General features: G+C 37.0%; 1 protein-coding gene across 13 annotated transcripts in view; it reads right to left on the bottom strand.

Annotated features, from left to right (window-relative positions):
• rbbp6 (retinoblastoma binding protein 6) overlaps nucleotides 1–18,008 on the bottom strand; it is a 56,132-nt gene that overhangs the window by 30,633 nt on the left and 7,491 nt on the right. For 8 of the 13 annotated variants that reach the window (XM_048552432.2, XM_048552434.2, XM_048552433.2 and 5 more), the window contains exons 2-3: nucleotides 14,290–14,389; nucleotides 8,820–8,856 (exon numbers count right to left, since the gene is read on the bottom strand). In XM_048552432.2, coding sequence (XP_048408389.1) covers nucleotides 8,820–8,856; nucleotides 14,290–14,389 — 137 coding nt within the window. Of the gene's footprint in view, nucleotides 1–5,107; nucleotides 5,198–8,326; nucleotides 8,857–14,289; nucleotides 14,390–18,008 lie in introns of those variants that run through there. The other 5 variants (XM_048552429.2, XM_048552431.2, XM_048552430.2 and 2 more) reach the window with 2 other exon arrangements.

Raw genomic sequence — 18,008 nt, 5'->3', positions numbered from 1 at the left:
GATGCTGTAAATATACCTTATTGGGCTTGGATTATTTCTCTTTAAAGGCTTAATTTAACATCTTATTCACGATATTTGAAGACAAATGTAAAACATAGATCTGCTAATGTAAGACCGCAACAACTCAAAGTGTTCCAAGTCTTCAGAAGCACTGGTACTATATTTGAACTTTGTTCAAATCCTCAGATTGGCCAATGACTCTAATTAGGAACAACTTACACTGACAATAAAGTAGGTCAAATATTCTCAATGGTTTTTCAAATTTCAGTACCACCGTTTCCAAATACATGTGGCTGTCCAAGGCTAGAGATATACAGAGTAAGCACTGACACTCATGTAAGTAACAGTAACACTAGGCATCTTGCTGAGACAGTGCAGAACATGTCTTACTATATACCTCATCTTCATTCCAAACTCTAATGGGAGTGCATGGTGCTGATGTGACATAAAATGCATTTCATTGCTCAGTCAATCAATCAAAATCAACCAAATGTGACATCCCCTCCACCACTGCAGAACACAATTCAAACCCTAAACAGATAAAATTGCTGCTCATCACAAACCTGAACTAATTTTAAATATTACCAGAAAACTTGGTTTCTGAATAGTATTCCTTTCAACATTAGTAACAATGTAGGAAATTAGTATTAATAAAACTATTCTGTTCTTAACTACAGCATCAAGAATTGTTGAATTCAATAAAAATGGTGTTTTGTGGTCTAGATTTAGCAAACAAAAATACCAGTTTGCCTGCAGAAAAATTAATTTCAAAAGGTGAGGACATTTAAGACGTTCAAATAATGTATTAAAAGGAGACCTGTTCCTTTCCAACAAGTTGGTTTACTTGAGCCATTGCCAACCAATCAACTACCCAAGCTAGCACCACTGGAATCTAAGACAAAATTTGTGCAGCCCATTGTAATCTAGAATTTTTTTTGCTAGTTTCTTAAGTAGCAACATGTGCTGACAGGAATAACATTGGTCCGAGTATGCGATCCCAAATTATTTACTCTCAGGTCTGTGTCTCGATTCATGAAATGTGTATTCGGGGCTGTCAGGGACATTGTAAGCATGATTATAAAAGCAACATGAATGTTAATATCAGATACAGCAAATTTATTTCATAATAAATGAAAATCTGGTAGCAGCTAAATTTAAACTGCCATCAAAAATGTAGCACAGAGACATGAGTTCATAAAGCAAAACCAGCACTCTTTCCAAAAAGGAAGCAGGAATGGCTAATGTAGGAAATAAGTTTACAACTACAATGGAGTGCACTTAGGAATTGGGAGTTAATCACATTTGATGTGGAATGACTCCAGTTCTGCAAAGCTAATGCCAATGAGAATCAGAGGGAAAATCCTATACTGGTTGGAGTACTACCTAGTGCAAAAAAGATGGTTGTCATTATTGGAGGTCAGTAACCTCAGTTCGCATACAATGCAGGAACCTTCAACATTACCCAAGGCTCTTTTGACACCACGGGTGTCCTTACTTCTGGGTCAGAAATCTAGATTCGAGGTGGCACAATATCCAAACAAGGTGATGAAAATTATTTTCATTTCTTCTACCACTAACACAACTGCAGCGCATTTCACCTACAAGTTGAAAAAGTTTCTGAAGAAAGGGTCCTGACCTGAAACATTAGCTTTTCTGCTCCTCTGACGCTGCCTGGCCTGCCACGTTCCTCCAGCTGCACAGTGTGTTATCTCAGACTCCAGCATTGACACTGAACTAGCTAGTGATGCCCACATCCTAGGAATACTATAGTGAGTAACTCACCTCCTTACTCCCCAAAGCCTCTCCATCTACAAGGCACATGTCAGGAGTGTGATGGAATATACCCCAACTGCGTGGATGGGTGCAGCACCAACACCATCCAGGACAGAGCAACTCACCTCAGTGGCACTACATTCAAAGCATCCACACTCTCCACTGCCAGCGGTCAGTAGCAGCAAAGGGTACTATCAGATATATTGCAGAAATTCAAAGATTCTCAGATAGCACCTTCCAAACCTCTGCCCACTTCCATCTAGAAGGACAAGGGCAGCAGATACATGGGGACACCAGCAGCTGCAAGTTCTCCTCCAGGCCACTCACTGGCTTGGAAATACATTGCTGTTCCGTCGCTACTACTTGGTCAATATCCTGGAATTCCTTCCCCAATGGCATTGTGGATCAGCCCACATCAAGTGCACTGCAGCGGTTTGAGACGACACTTCATGAATACCTCCCCAAGGGCAATAAGGTATGGCAATAAATGCTGGTCAGCCAGCAATGCTCACATCCCACAAATGGATAATAAAGAATCTGACCAAACATATAATAGAAAACAATTAGGTGAACTAAACTAAGCAAAAGGGGTATTAGTATACCTAAAACTACAAGGATTCAGTATCAATAAATACAAATTTTACAATGGTTGGCTGAGATTCTCCTGGCATCAAAACTACAATTTTTTTTCTATTTTTGCCAAAGTACTGTATTCATTTTTCCAAAGAAAAATGTGAAAGTAAACTGATATTCTGAAGAATAAATATTTCATTTAACTTTGGAAACTGTTTCCAGAAGAAAACAAAATACTTGAAGCAACTTTTAAATTTGCTTATGGCCAAATTCAACTTGTGGTGTACAAAAGCTGCTTTTACAACCATGCTTATAATACCAGTTTGACGATCATCCAGGCCTCTAACAAAGTAGTTTAGGACCAAATGTTAACCGTCAACAAGGTTGAAGCTTTGACGAATTTGCCTTAGTTAGCTACATAGCCACTAAATGGCCGTGCAGAGGAAACTACAAAGAACTGTTCATGGGTACTACCCCATCCCACAGATACATTAAGCTTTATTTGGCTATAAAAGGCTCCCATTGTAAGTATTTTTAGCTTATTTCTACCAGAGGACAGGCAGAACACAACCTATTCCTACAATTGTGTAATGCTCAGGAGAGCAAATTTAGCCAACAGGACAGCTTGGGGTAAAAGAAAACAAGTTTTCAGAACAGTCTGCTGAGCAAGTTAGAGTAATCACAAAAACAACTGCTCATTTCAAGAAATTGCTCAATCAGAATGGGCCAATCAACAAGAAATCTCAGTACAAAAGTGGGGACCGTTTCAACACCAGGTGACTTAAATAAAACAGTCAACAGGAGATCCAATTCAAACAGCCAAACTTCAAAAAATGAATTTTTTGGATGCTTTCAACAAAACGTTATACTGCTGTTGCAACAGGGACTTGAGGATCACAAGGATACAATGGAACCAGGTTATCCTGCAGCTGGCAACTTTTGATTGATACACGAGATTAAGAATTTGCCTACACTTTGATTCAAGATTGCTATCCAACCTTTTTATTAAAAAGCAAACCAACAACTCCAGTAAACAAAAGTCTTGCTGAGCTATACAAAGCTCATAAAAAAGTGATTACACTTAGATGCTCTACCAGCAACCATTATGTACTACTCAATATGGATGATGGGTCCAGCTGACTGACTTGGAAAACTATACAAAGCTGCAGCAAAACTACATCCCATAAGTAGTGTACTTTCATCACGATACCAAAAATGGAAATACGGGCAACTTAAAAGGCTGACTTACTAAAAATTCTGCAGTATTCTATTGTTTAAATACCATCATGTATTGTGGGTATGGAATGCAATGACAAGGGAACAGTGGCAGCTAGCATAAGTCTGTTAAACAATGGCTCTTAGATTAGACTGTCAAGTTCCAAAACAACTGGCGAGTTATCAAGGCATCAGCTCCAAGGTGAGCAATCAAGCATCTCAAATTTAGAACATTCAATTTAAAACCTATTTTGAAGCAGGGATTGGACAGCTTTTGCCTAGTTTTCTAAAGTGTCCATTTCTAATCCTTTCTAAAAATACTGATCCATTTACAGTATCATCTCAACATCAACCCAGTCATTTAATCACATGAATCAATTTTGCCAGCTGCACAGTCTCTATTTTAAATAGATGCCCATGAGTAAGTTTCCTCTATCACAGGGTGTAACAATTCAATGTTCTGCATGCCTTATAATAACTGGCAAGAATGGCTTTGTGCTTCTATTTAAAGATCAACAGGTAGACCTGATGCTCTGTAAAAATCAACTTGAAAAACTGAAAGCAAAATTGTGAAATCTCATGATTTGGGATAAAGAAAAAAAAACCTGCAGAATTCTGTTTGAAGTGTATGTACAAGATGTCTGTATTGCAATGAATGTAAAATCTCTCATAGTACCATGCAAGAGCAGAATATTTTATTCGCACACTTTCCAGCATCTCCCTATGATCAAAACCTAAACATTTGGTTACTTAGTTACTGTTTAGACAAATTTAATTAGAACTGCTGTGTGCAAGCTGGATCTTGTATTTAAGCACACATCATTGACTACACTACTTCATAATTAGATTCTTAAGTGAATTTATTGAAATTGAGGAGTTCCACATTTGTATAGTAACTGAACAGTTAACAAGTTACAGATAATATCATTTCTAAACATGGAAACCTTCAGATTCCAACAATTTAATACATGATTAATAGCACTGCTATACATTAAAACAAAGCAGCAGGTTTGGCATTAACTGCTGAGATGGGAGTTTTGCGCCCAACATTAATGGCTGATGTGTCCGCCAGTTATATAAGTGTAAATAAACAGACTAATTACAGGCAGACCATCTCCTTAAAAATGGAACCCAGGGCACTCTTTTGTACTTCCTTACAATCAACAAAAAAAAGTCAAACCAAACAGTAGCTTGGGACAGGTAACAAAATACTTTAAGGGCAAACTAAAGTGCCAAGTTCCTTTCCCTTAAGTTAATTTCTCCATATCTTTAAGAAAAGACAATATTCACAAACTCTTAGCTTCAAAATGTAAAAAAATGCTTGAAGTTTGTACCATGTAGCAATCAAACTGAACATTACAGAACAAAAAAGGTAGCAAGGGTTAATAGTTGAATATGCTATGAAAATCAGGATTTTAAATAGATCAGCTTTTAAATAAGGATTTGAATGCAACTCCTTTGAATGAAACTCATCTCCCTCCTCTTTTTGCACCGAACATCCCACTTTATAAATTTGAATATTCCATTACCACCACTAAACACTGACCTCGCCGAGCTTTCCCTGCAGTCTGGCAACTAGGTCTGTGACCTCTTTCTCTTGCCTTCCCCTGCTGCCTCCGTGAGCAAAAGGATAAAACTTGATAAAACAGAATGAAGGAAAACTATGAATTCAAAAAACTGTTAAAAATGTGAACAGAGAAACAGATCAAGGCAAAGCAGAAAACAGTAGCACAAATACATGGCAAATGAAGCGAACATTGCTGAGTGATGGCTACTGAACTTTACCATGGCAAATACTGATATATATATATATAAAAGCCAAGTAAAGCCTGGGTGTGTCCATAAATGAAGCAAAATTACAGATTCCATCTTCAGGAAACATTAAGCATGTAGCTTATACCTTACTGCTAGAAAGCCGTAAGAAGTTAATTGTTTACTGGTCAACTTTTCTTCTTTGCTGGGGTTTGTTTTGCTTTGCTTTACAAATTACAATAAATTACAAGTTTAAACATGATGGTCCTTTGCAAGAAATAATTTGTCAAGCGCACCTAAGAAATTTGCCAACTGTGGTGGTGCAAGGGCAAGATCATGGAAAATGTTAACTTGTAATGAAAGATTTCAACCACCGTACAGATGCTGTCACCCTGATAGATTAAAGACTAATCTAAGTACAAGAGCTCCCCCAGTGCAAACTTGTCTCAATGGTCAATCTTTTCTTTCAAAAAGACATTGCCTTTCTGTATGCAAATCTGATGTCATCTTAAGAATTGTAAGATCTATGAAATTTACTAATTTTCACTTAGTTTAAATAATCTGATCAACATTTGAGCACCAAATTTTCACCTGGATCACAGCTGATCTTCTATCTCAATGCTGTAATCCTGCTTTATCCGCATAATCTTTCATGCCTTTGATACTTAAACAAAATCTTCATTATGTTCAGTCACGTGGCCTCCACAACTGTGCTAGGAGAATTCCACAGGTTCATTACTCAGTGAAGAAATTTTTCCTCATCTCAGTTAAGTGGCATACTCTATAACTCAAGGCTGTGGCCCTGGCATCCGAACACCCTGAACAGGGGAAACATTCTCTTTTCATCTAGTCTGTCTAGTCATGTTAGAATTTAATACACTTCCATCAGACCCTCTTTCATCCTTCTAGACTCCAGTGATTACAGCTCAGTCGAATCACTCTCCCCTTCTACCCCAAGAGGTCCCAAAAGATACAAACTGGAACCAATGTTCCAAACTCAAGGCCACCAAGAACATTACTATTCCTCAGTGATCCAAGCCAAACACCAGAGAAGCCTGCAACATTGGACATTCAATACAGTGGCCTCAATGCTTCTTTCTGCATCCTTTTTTGCATTGTGACAATCTTGTTAAAAATGAACAGTTGGTCTTTCAGCAAGACAGCTCAGTGTTTAAGCAGAATTTTCAGATCTTGTCCATTGGATAAGACACTGAAGCCCAGTCATTTACTTGCTCCAATGGCTTGAGCAGAATGTAACTAAATACAAGCAGCTTTCAGATCTTAAACATTCCTCCTTTAATCAATAAACAAAAAAAAACTTTTGTTCGTTTATCGTTGTGTTGTTTGTGGGATGTTGTTGAAAAATGGCTGCTGCTGGATGGTCAACAGCTAATCCACTTCAAAAACTCTGGTGAAGCAGTTGCAGATTTGACAACAGAAATAAAGCCAATGCTAACATATTTTGATTTTGTGAAGAGGTATGAAGAATATACTTACTTTTCATAACTGACAGTACTACTTTTTTTGTAATGGAAAGACTGAATATTGAGAACCTACTACACTATTAGTTAGTGTATTTTTCTATTCATGTCCGGAATGCGGGAAAATGAGTCCTTCGTTTGTTTATGTAGTCAGTGTATAAAAGACTGCTGAATGGATTAGATTCTGCCTGCTTCTAGAACTCAAAGGTGTTTACTTTCTTGACTATAAAAAAATGCATGGTGAAATGTAACAGTTTAGTTAATACCATAATTTGGGTAGAAAACGTAGTGTAAAAGCATTGCTCAACTATGCTGGAGAATGCCGAGAAATCTAAAATTCATATGAGCTCTGAAATCTCGGTGCAAAGTATTGGAACTTGAAAATGGTTGCAATACATTCTACCCTGTGCTGCAAAAGTGCTTAGTGTCCACAAGAAAAATACTTAAAAGTCTGTCCTTAAGCAGGAGGCAAGTACTTAGACAGCTAGACCTTTTAGTTTACAAAAGAAAAAAAATCAGTTGCATGATCTTAAGTTTCCCTGAAATCTACAATGGATTTTAAAAAGATTGAAACAACTAGAAGGCATTCTTTGAAATCTTATGCACGAGCTCTAAGCAAAGTAATACACAGTTTAAAAATAGGTCTAATTCTTTATACACAATCTATAATTTACCTGGGCTGAAATAAAAAGAGCAATTTTTACTGTAAACCACATATGTGCTTGATTTAATCAAGATACAAGTTGGACACTAGCTTTATCAACAGCCTCTTTCAGGACAAGTTGAAACTTTCAGGAAATGTAGTGCAAAGCCACAGAAGTAATTCACAGGAGTTAGAAAAACTGAATATAAAAAGGATTCTAAGCTACTTTCCAAGATTCCAAATGAAAGTAAATGATTGTCAAAATTGAAAATCAAACCAGTGTAATTATGGCTATACTTATTAAAAATCAAATTCACAATGCGCATCATAAGCAAAAACTGTTAGAAAATGAGCAAGTTTATTTTAGGGATTTTTAAAAGGCTCAAACAAAACAGAATTGAAATTTCACTTCACTGGTAACACAAACAGACAAAACAGGCAGAATTAAGCTTGGGATGTTTTTAAGTCAGGGGATTTGTATGGTGTGCAAGTGACAAATCATGTATATATGGTATGTTTTTTTAAAATTACCATTACAGACAAAAATACCAGTTTAGTTTTAATAGCTCCACAAAGCTGCATGATTTCTATTTTTGCGCAAAAGCTCTGTACCCACACAAGGCAAAACAAAAAAAAATGTTGGAATATTTGTTATTGAGTGAGACCTGTCAAATTTTCATATGTTTGAGCTCAAAGATCAAAACAGAACTTTAAGGAATAAAGTGTTAAAATTGTAATTTAAGATCTACTTTGTACTGGTCTAGTAAAAAGAGTCTAATGTGGTTTTTTCCATGTGCCTTATCATAGTGTAAAGAAACCTGTTTCACCATTAAAAACATACCTATTAAATCATAAAACGTTGAGTGATACAATGTGAAATGGAAGATAATACACTTCAAACATTCTTTATTTGAATAAACAGAATGCACATAATAGCCTATACACATGTAATACTAAATAAAGACAGACATCACATGAACACTTTCATGTTCACCAAAGCAAACTGTTGAACCACAAACTCAAAATCATACACTGATCTGTACAACATCAAGTCATACAGAAAATAACTAGCATTTTCAATGTGAAATACAGTGCATTATTTTGCACCATTATCAGGTCACACATACAGATAATATGTGCAGACATGGGTAATTATTTCTAAATATTATCCATCAGTATTTTAAAATACGAATGCACTTTAGTAGGTATTACAGAACATACCCTGATAAGTGTGCATCATGGCACATTTAAATTTATGTATTGCTTTGAAAACTGTTTTGAAAATAATTAACATTGTCTAACGACTATCATTTAAAAATAGCAACTTAGATGTAAAAAAAAATCAATAAAAAAGGTTCAGATTGTATTTTTGTTTTACATACTGCTTTCGATGTTCCAGTTGCTGGTTCAGAACGATCACTAGAAAGTAGAAGACAAGATGATATTACAGTCACTTGCTTTGAGCTCACAAGTTAAACATAAAAGATACCTATAACAGCAAGATAAGCGAAAAGAGAAAATATTTTCAATACAGAATACTCTTATTATGAATTCTCAACCAAAAATATCAGTGTGCTTTGAAAGCATCAAAAACTAGTCAAAGGAAAACTGTCAAATAGAATTTCAAGATAATAAAATGTGAGGCTGGATGAACACAGCATCTCAGGAGCACAAAAGCTGACGTTTCGGGCCTAGACCCTTCATCAGAGAATTTCAAGATGAGCACTGCCACAACTGGAAGAATGCATCCATAATCACGTGCCACTGTTTCATACGCTGTTACCAAACACTCAAGATTCCAATTAAACCAATAGAAAGACCAACTTGCCTAGCTGCTATTAATGACAAAAACAATTCACAAGAATGAATACTTATTGTAACACACTTAAAACATTTACCAAATGGCAGAGAGAAGGACGTTTCTCATACACTATCGTGCAATTTGAATTATATCCCTCAAACCCCAAATTCACATCCTTATTTATGGTCGAGGCAAGAGACAGACTGCTTAACGCATATCAAGATGAGTGTTGAAAATATAGACAAGGTACAGAAGAACAGGAGACCAGATCTCTAGATTTGGTTAAATTGTCTGTCAATTGTTCTTGGATTTTCGTAACAATTGCATTGCGGTCTGTAAAGTGATTGTCTTGTGTCATTTTGGTATGTGATCCACTGGGCCTAGGTCTTTTCTGGTTAGAGAGAGCCTGGCAGCAACATTTCCAATTCACGGGCGTTGAGATTACTGGCTACCCTGCACTTACAGCTTTGGTACAAATTGAAATTCAAACAGAGGGCTTTTGTCAAGTGGCCTCAAAGACTCTCAGAGACATCTACTTTCAAAGACATTGAAAGTACTACCTCTTAATACATGTTTTGCTGAGCTAAAATAAAAAGTACACCTTGTAACTTTTACAGGTTGCAAAACTCTCCAAGTATTTCAGTGATACAGCTGTGTAACCTTCAGTCCGGTTTATAGACCGAACAGAGAAAATTTTGTGGTCTCTTATATTATAAAATGTGCATGATTCACTCAGGTGAGCAAAAACAAGATCAGTGATCATGATTTCCCAAACAATCCTATTGGTTGAAGCCACCTGTATGATGGTAGACAGGCTGTATATATTACAGGCATACAACATTCTGAATACAAGTAATTTTGAAGTCAAATGCCTGTAAAATTTACCAGTTGGTCAACTGCCAACAGACCCATACACAATAGACAGTTAATGCAATGGACTGATGGGGACAGTAATAAAAACGTTGAATAAAAACCGAGAGAACTGAAAATGCTATAAATCAGGAATAAGAATAGAAGTTGCTGGTAAAGCCCAGCAGGTCAGGCAGTATCTGTGAAGAGAAAATCAGAGTTAACATTGAGTCCACAGACCCTTCCTCAGAACTGCTGAGCCGCCCAGACCTGCTGGGCTTTTCCAGCAACTTCTGCTTTTTTTCACAGCACTGAACCCTGCAATTCTGGTCTACGTCAAAATAATTAGACGATATTTTTGTTTGTCCAAAACTACCAATTTCAATATTAATTGATCCAAGCAAAATGTCAGGTGACTAAATCTAAATCAATGTGCTTGAAATAAATAAACCAAATTTGAAACTAGTGCTACATTAGTGTCAGCCTCTGAGGAGAGTCACCATATTATTCCACTGGATGCTTGGTATGTTGAAGAGCAAGAAATATGCTTCATGGCCAAACTCTCTCTCATTTTTCCCCTTATTCAAAAACTGATTAACTATTAATCAATCTTCTGGATGTGAGTTTGCTCGCTGAGCTGGCAGGTTAGTTTTCAGATATTTCGTCACCATTCTAGGTAACATCAGTGAGCCTCCGACAAAACACTGGTGTTATGTCCAGCTTTCTATTTATCTGGTTAGGTTTCCTTGGGTTGATGTCATTTCCTGCATTGGTGATGTCACTTCCTGTTCTTTTTCTCAGGGGATAGTAGATTGGCTCCAAATCAACGTGTTTGTTGATGGAGTTCCGGTTGGAATGCCATGCTTCTAGGAATTCTCATGCGTGTCTCTGTTTGGCTTGTCCTAGGATGGATGTGTTGTCCCAATCAAAGTAGTGTCCTTCCTCATCTGTGTGTAAGGATACGAGTGATAGTGGGTCATGTTGTTTTGTGGCTAGTTGATGTTCATGTATCCTGGTTAGCTAATGAACTTAAAAGACCCTATACAGACAACAAACAAAACGAACGTCATCTACAAAATACCTTGCAAGAACCGTGACAAACACTACATTGGACAAACTGGCAGAAAGCTAGCCAACAGGATACATGAACATAAATTAGCCACAAAACGACACGACCCACTATCACTCATATCCTTACACACAGATGAGGAAGGACACCACTTTGATTGGGACAACACATCCATCCTAGGACAAGCCGAACAGAGACACGCACGAGAATTCCTAGAAGCATGGCATTCCAACTGGAACTCCATCAACAAACACTGATTTGGAGCCAACCTACTGTCCCCTGAGAAAAAGAACAGGAAGTGACATCACCAACCCAAGGAAACCTAACCAGATAAATAGAAAGCGGAACATAACACCAGTGCTTTGTCGGAGGCTCACTGATGATGTTACCTAGAATGGTGACGAAACGTCTGAAAACTAGCCTTCCAGCTCAGCGAGCAAACTCACATCCAGAACCTCAACCTGAGCTACAAATCTTCTCAAAACTCGCTATTAAATCAATCTTATTGCTGTCTGCATGATCTTGCTAATCACACAATTACCACAGCAGGTCAACATAACAATTACACCAATTTAAAGCAATATGTTGCATCATATTTGGAAATGGTAAGGGCCTTGAGATTGCGTGTTGTACAAATGCCAGTCTTTTTCAGTTACAAAATATGTAGTCTTTTCGATTCAAAGTCACTTAATTACTCATTCACATTTTGAGTGCTAATGCCCACTCTGCTTTGATATGTACACAATTTAATACTGGATATAACACCCTGTAGTTAACTGCAAAAAAAGTTGAAAACCAAAAATATTTAGATCCAAAAGAATAGCATTTGCAAGGCAATTCACATGAAGGCATTATTTAATTGTGTAAGCAAAGTACCATTATGGGTGAGTGACTTTTTAACCATTGAGTACAGACAGCATTTTGGAGAAAGTAGGAACTGCAGATGCTGGAGAATCTGCGATAACAAGGTGTAGAGCTGAATGAACACAGCAGGTCAAGCAGCAAAGGAGCAGGAAGGCTGACGTTTCAGGCCTAGACCCCTCTTCATTTTATTGGTTTAGATTTTTAGCCTACGATGTATTTTGCTTTTTTAAAATGAAATCCTTATTCAGTTTCAACAACATGCTTTCTTCAACATTTAGTTCGTGTTGGCTTTTTTTTGTCATCTTTACATTTAGAAGAAGTTCTTTCTTGACACTTCTTGTTCTTGCTATTCAGTTTCAGGTTTTACTGCTTTAATATCCTCAGAAAAGTGGTAGATCTGCCAGGTATATCTGTAAGTTGAGTCAGAAGTCCAAGAAACAGAGCATCTGTTGCTTTGCACAAGAATACAATTAAGGTTCTGCCACAAACCAAAGAACAAACACTTTGTACTTGCTATAGAACCAGTGTGCCCAACACATCTATGCTGATGTTTATACTCCACAGGATCAACCTCCACATCTCTTACTAACCTCAATCTGTCCTTTTATGCTTTACGCCCACAAGTTTGTATCTAATTTCTCACTAATGGGATCTATGCCTTCCATCTAACTACTTGCAGAAGTGAGTTTCACATTCCTATTACATAGGTAAAAATGTTTCTCTGAAATTCCTTATTGGATTTACAAATAACTGGCCTCTAAAGCACCAAGCTTTGCATCCACCACAACACTTCCAATAGGTCCACCATTGCACATTCCCAGTTAACCTTAACACCCTCTACCAGGTCATCTCCTCTGGTATTAAGGGAGTGTCCCATCCTGTTTGATTTTTGAGAGAGTAATTCAAGTCTCTGCTTCTCAGTGCTATGAGAGGATCGAATTGCTCAATGGCTTGTTTATTGCTTTATAAATCTATTACTATTTAACATCTGCACTGTATTCCTAAATCCTTTTGTTCTTTTAACCTATTTCAACATTTTTTTTGACAAGTAGCTATTTTTTATACCTTCAACGAAAACACCCAGTTCTTTAGTAGTATTACTGGACTTGAAACGTGGATTCTGATCTCTCTCCGCAGAAGCTACCAGATCTGAGAGATTTTCCAGCAATTTCTGTTTTTGAGCCAATTCAAATCAGTTTCCCTATCCTTGTATTCGTAACGCTGAAAGTTAAAACAATAGCTTCAAAGGCAAATATCAATGATATTTTTAACAAAGAGGCTACCACTCCAAACCAAAAGTGGCAAAACAAAGGTTTCAACAATAAACTCTGCTTTATTTAAGGAGATATAGAAAGAGAACATATTCAAAACAGTTGCAAATAATATCTGACTACTGTTTGCAGAACCAAAATTAAGTAAAAATTTATTAAATTAGGGAGGTTAGAGAACATGACCATAATCAGTCCCAAAGCTTCACAACTGAATTCTATTAGAACATTGAGCATCCTATTTGCAAAGACTGTCAAATTCTAAACAGCAAAAGCCATGTTAGCTTACTCTGCAGGTTGAAACATATTTAAATTAATGCTCATATTAATATACATTTATGATCTATGCATTGGCCTGACAGTGCATGAAACCAAAATAATGAATACTGCCTCTAAGTTTGAACATGCAGGTTTATGAGTAACACGTCACAACCTCAGACTTGGGTGTGACAGCTTAATTGATGAGTGTCAAGATTGAGACAATCAACTCAATCTGCCTTGGATGGCTCAATTAAGTTTGTTTGGTGGATAGCAATGTCAAAGGGACAAACAATGCAATGATCTTCCATTCTATCTCATCCACATAAGACACCTGATCATGGAACTTTACTGGAGAGTTAGTAGCACTTTTGTATTTGTCTGCCTAGTGCAGACAATGCAGTTAGAGTGAAGCGACCAATGACCATCATTTGCGACTGCAGTTTAGATAGCATGCGGATTCATTTCCTCTATCACAACCACGTGTAAAAATTCACATAATTCAAATATTTATTACAACACAGAAAACTGAAGGATATTGCAATGCATCAGCCTTAAATAATTAATAAAACCTTTCATGTATAAAATGTAAAATGAAGGACTGCCGAATGCATCTCTGGTTAAAATCACACTCACTGTAATTGTTAAAAAGTTCGATTGGTTATATAAAACTACTGAATAAAATCAAGCTCCTTAAAACATGCGCAAAACTGATTTTACACTGAAGTTTTTCAGATACTTACATGACAAATGTTTTGCCAGCAGATTTCACACCTCCAATCGGAATCCTTTTTATAATCACAGATGAATTCTTGGGGATTAAAGCATTATCATCTGTATATTCTGTTAAGAGTTTTAAAAAAACCATTACTCAACAGGTGTCAGATTACGAGCAACGCTCATTCACCAGAAATACCTTGCACAATTGCAGAATGCAAGTCAAATTTATTCAAGTGTTTAGTAACCTCAAAACTATATGGATCAGACATTGGTTTCTTTCGTGTTAATTTATCGGATTAACCTTCAAAAAAAAAGGAAAAGCATTGAGCATTTGACCTTTGGCCTATAACCACCTTATGAACAAAATATTTTCTTTTCAGCTGTATCAATTCTAATTTTGGTGAACAAGAAATACTTCCACTATTTCTAGTTCTGATCACTAGTTTTAAAACTGCAGAAAATGTGACCAGGCAAACCTGTGAGAGAAAGGGAACAATGGAATAAAATACTCGACCTCTCAACGGCAGAACCTTCATAACACATGTAGCCAGATCACCTAACTCTTTGGGTTATTTGTTCACCGAAGAGTGTGTAGAAAGCTTTCAAATTTTTAATCAAACTGAATTTGAAACTGCTCTTTGATATTCTTACTGTTTAATGCTCAATACTAACATATGAATAAATCTCACAAAAGAAGTCAATATCATTGAAGAGAAAAATGCTAGACTAACAAATTGCCTTTTTATAGATTTTACAATTCTCAAAGCAACCAGCTTAAAATTATATAGTTATAGCATATAAAGTTGTATGATGCTTTCATTGATTGTATATTTTAGTTTCTGAATTCTTAAAAATGAATGAAATTTTCTTCAATGCTTCCAGGTTACATGTCCAATGGCACGATAACCCAGGACAATTTAAATCTTTAACACCTTGCATGACGTCACAGACCAAATAAAACATTATAGTTAAAGTGGATAATTTTCAAACTTATTGAATTTCTTCTGCTGACACAGTAAATTACAAGATTTATTTTATTAGTTAACCTGCATAGGACAGGTGGCCTCAAAAGGTGCTCAAAAAATTGGTATGTAATATGGAATATAACAATGCTGTTTTGATAGATATTACAAATCAAGGTGCTTCTCATAGCTGCTTTCAAGTCAGATTGATGTAGCTTTAAAAATAACCAATCTTGCCCAAGGTGACTTTTTTTGATGATTCAATATTCTATCAATGCTTAATTGGTCAGCTTCTTACATCCTTATATCCTACTTTCGCAAACTTTTATTCCACTACGAGTTAAGCAAACTAAAGCAGAATATTCATTTTAACACTATTCAATTATATTTATTTCTTATTTTCACCAGATTATTGGATTCTGCCCACCCCCCATCTAGACATCCAGCCTATGCTTCAATCTCCATTAGGATCCACTAAATTATTAATTATCACCAGGTTAGTGACACTTGCTTTTCTTCTTAGTGTCTGTATTAAATTACTTTTTAAGCTTGGTAATTTGGAATCCATCTGAACAAATCATGCTCTTCCTCAGAATTCACTGCGCGCCCACTGTTCCTGAATATCTCCCTTCCTATAAAATTCCCCAATTCTACTTAAGTCTTTGATCATGCTCTCACAACGAGAGAAGGGCGGCCGCTTGAGAATTACTCAAGATCAGTTCCAATCACCCCTTGTGTCCTTGCCACAGTACCAGCCACGTTTTGTGGTCTGGGTGGAGCAACCAATTACCTCCCAATTCACTTAAAACTGCACTTAAAATATCCTAGCCAGTTAGCCATGGAACCACCATGTGCCAAAATACTTCTGCAGCTATAAACATGCTCAAAACATTCCTTTAATTCAACCTATAAAGCTCAAATTGCCACTAAAACCATTCATATCTTACACTGGCTGCTCCCCATGGCATAGTTCCCTTATCCTCAAGTCAGAGGGATGCAGATTTGAGATGATAGTGGAAAATGGTTTAGTCATTCATCATTACCTTGCTGGACCATATAATGTACAATTTTCTCATCTGCAAAGGCAAGTCACTTTTTGGATGGTCCCAGAACTCAAAAAATAGTCTCCTAGCTTCTTTTCATTACAGCAAAGCAACCAAACTCCTCCACCCAACTCCTCAATGCTCACCTTTAAGGAGCTCAAGATTTATTTGCCAATGTTGAGGGCAACAAGTTAAAGGCTTTTGTTCTGTTAGCCCACCAGATTAACTCAACTCCCTCTACCTGAAGCCACAAACTTAATTTTTCCATTCTCTCCTTCATGTCACCCTTGCAAACTCTTGAAGCTAATCTTACCTTTTCGCTCCATTAACACTACACCACTAAAACTGGTGACCGATGTGTCTTCATATTAAGTGATATTGTTCAGTACTGATGCCCCTCTATTCTAATCAGTTGCTATCTCAAAAACAAATGCCAACATCTCCTGCTCTGGCAAGCTTTTGCCGCATTTCCAACTTCATGATCCTCAGAAAAAGTCCTCTGAGATAGCATCAACTAAGAAACCCGTGTGGATATCACTTAAAAGGATATATCACACAGTTTTTGACCCACAAGGGCAAAGATTTGGTCGGGGTGGGGGGCACGCAGAAATAAGGGGAAGCTTAGGGCACACTCAGAACAACCATAATCCTACTGAACAGCATAGGGACTAGAAGGTCAATGGCTTATTCCAGCTCTAATTTCCCTTATGATTCCAGACCTCCAGCACTGAATCCCTCAGTGGAGGTGTCCGCCTTGGCATAGTACCAAACAACTCTCAAAGTAACAAAATGCATCTTAAGCAATTGGGATATTGTTTAACCTACACATTTTCACCTGTTTGCAATCTCTGACAGGTGACTACTGCATATCTTCAGCTACACTCCACTGTCCAGTTGGATGGCACCCATTTTGACAAGTTCCATTCTTAACTATGGAGTCACATCTAGAGATGTATCAGCTGCTATACTGTCCGATCTGGTGCTCCCCAAGTCTTTATTCTTGACTGTCTGCATTTCTCATCTATAGTCTGTCTCTTGGCAATATCAATAATCATGTCAGTTATACCATTACAATGGCAACAAGCAGTCCTACCTCAACTACTCTCCACCTTCTCTAACCCGAGTGAACATTCTCAACATGAGAATGGCAGTCACAATCCATCTGTGTATGCACATTTGTGTCAGTGACAACCCATCAATGTGATAACATTTTAAAACTAGTTTTAAGATCTGGAAAAACACCAAAACAATTATAATCAGTTTAAATTTCTTTACCAACAGACGCCCCAATTTCATTTAAAAGTTTGAGGTAACAGCACTTGTCACTTAATAAGGATGGGTTAGACAAGTTTTTGACCCACAATGTTGTCAAAGATTAAAGGGGAGAATTGGAAGAAAGAAACAAACTGAGGCCACAATCAGATCAGTCATAATCTTACTGAATTGTCAGAAGCCTGCATTGACACTGTTAAATAGCAGTCACCAGAAATGTCAGTTTGCAAATAAATTTATAGAACGTTGTAGTTTTTTTCTGAAACAGTTTACAACTCGTTTAAAATTTAATCCAAAAAAATTGTGCAGTCTGGTTACTTGCTTACTGCTTGGAACCAAGTTTGGTGCATCAGACATGGTTACGTTGCTAGTCAGGTGTAATGTTCACTCACAGACAGCAATGGTCCACCTAGTGCTGGCAATGCCCATAATTGCTGCCTTTTCCATCAACTGTCAGACTAAGAA

Source organism: Stegostoma tigrinum, chromosome 23 (genome assembly GCF_030684315.1).
Source record: "Stegostoma tigrinum isolate sSteTig4 chromosome 23, sSteTig4.hap1, whole genome shotgun sequence".
Classification (NCBI taxonomy): domain Eukaryota; kingdom Metazoa; phylum Chordata; class Chondrichthyes; order Orectolobiformes; family Stegostomatidae; genus Stegostoma; species Stegostoma tigrinum.
Note: the sequence above shows the minus strand (reverse complement) of the source record. Positions and strands in the feature narration are given on the sequence as shown.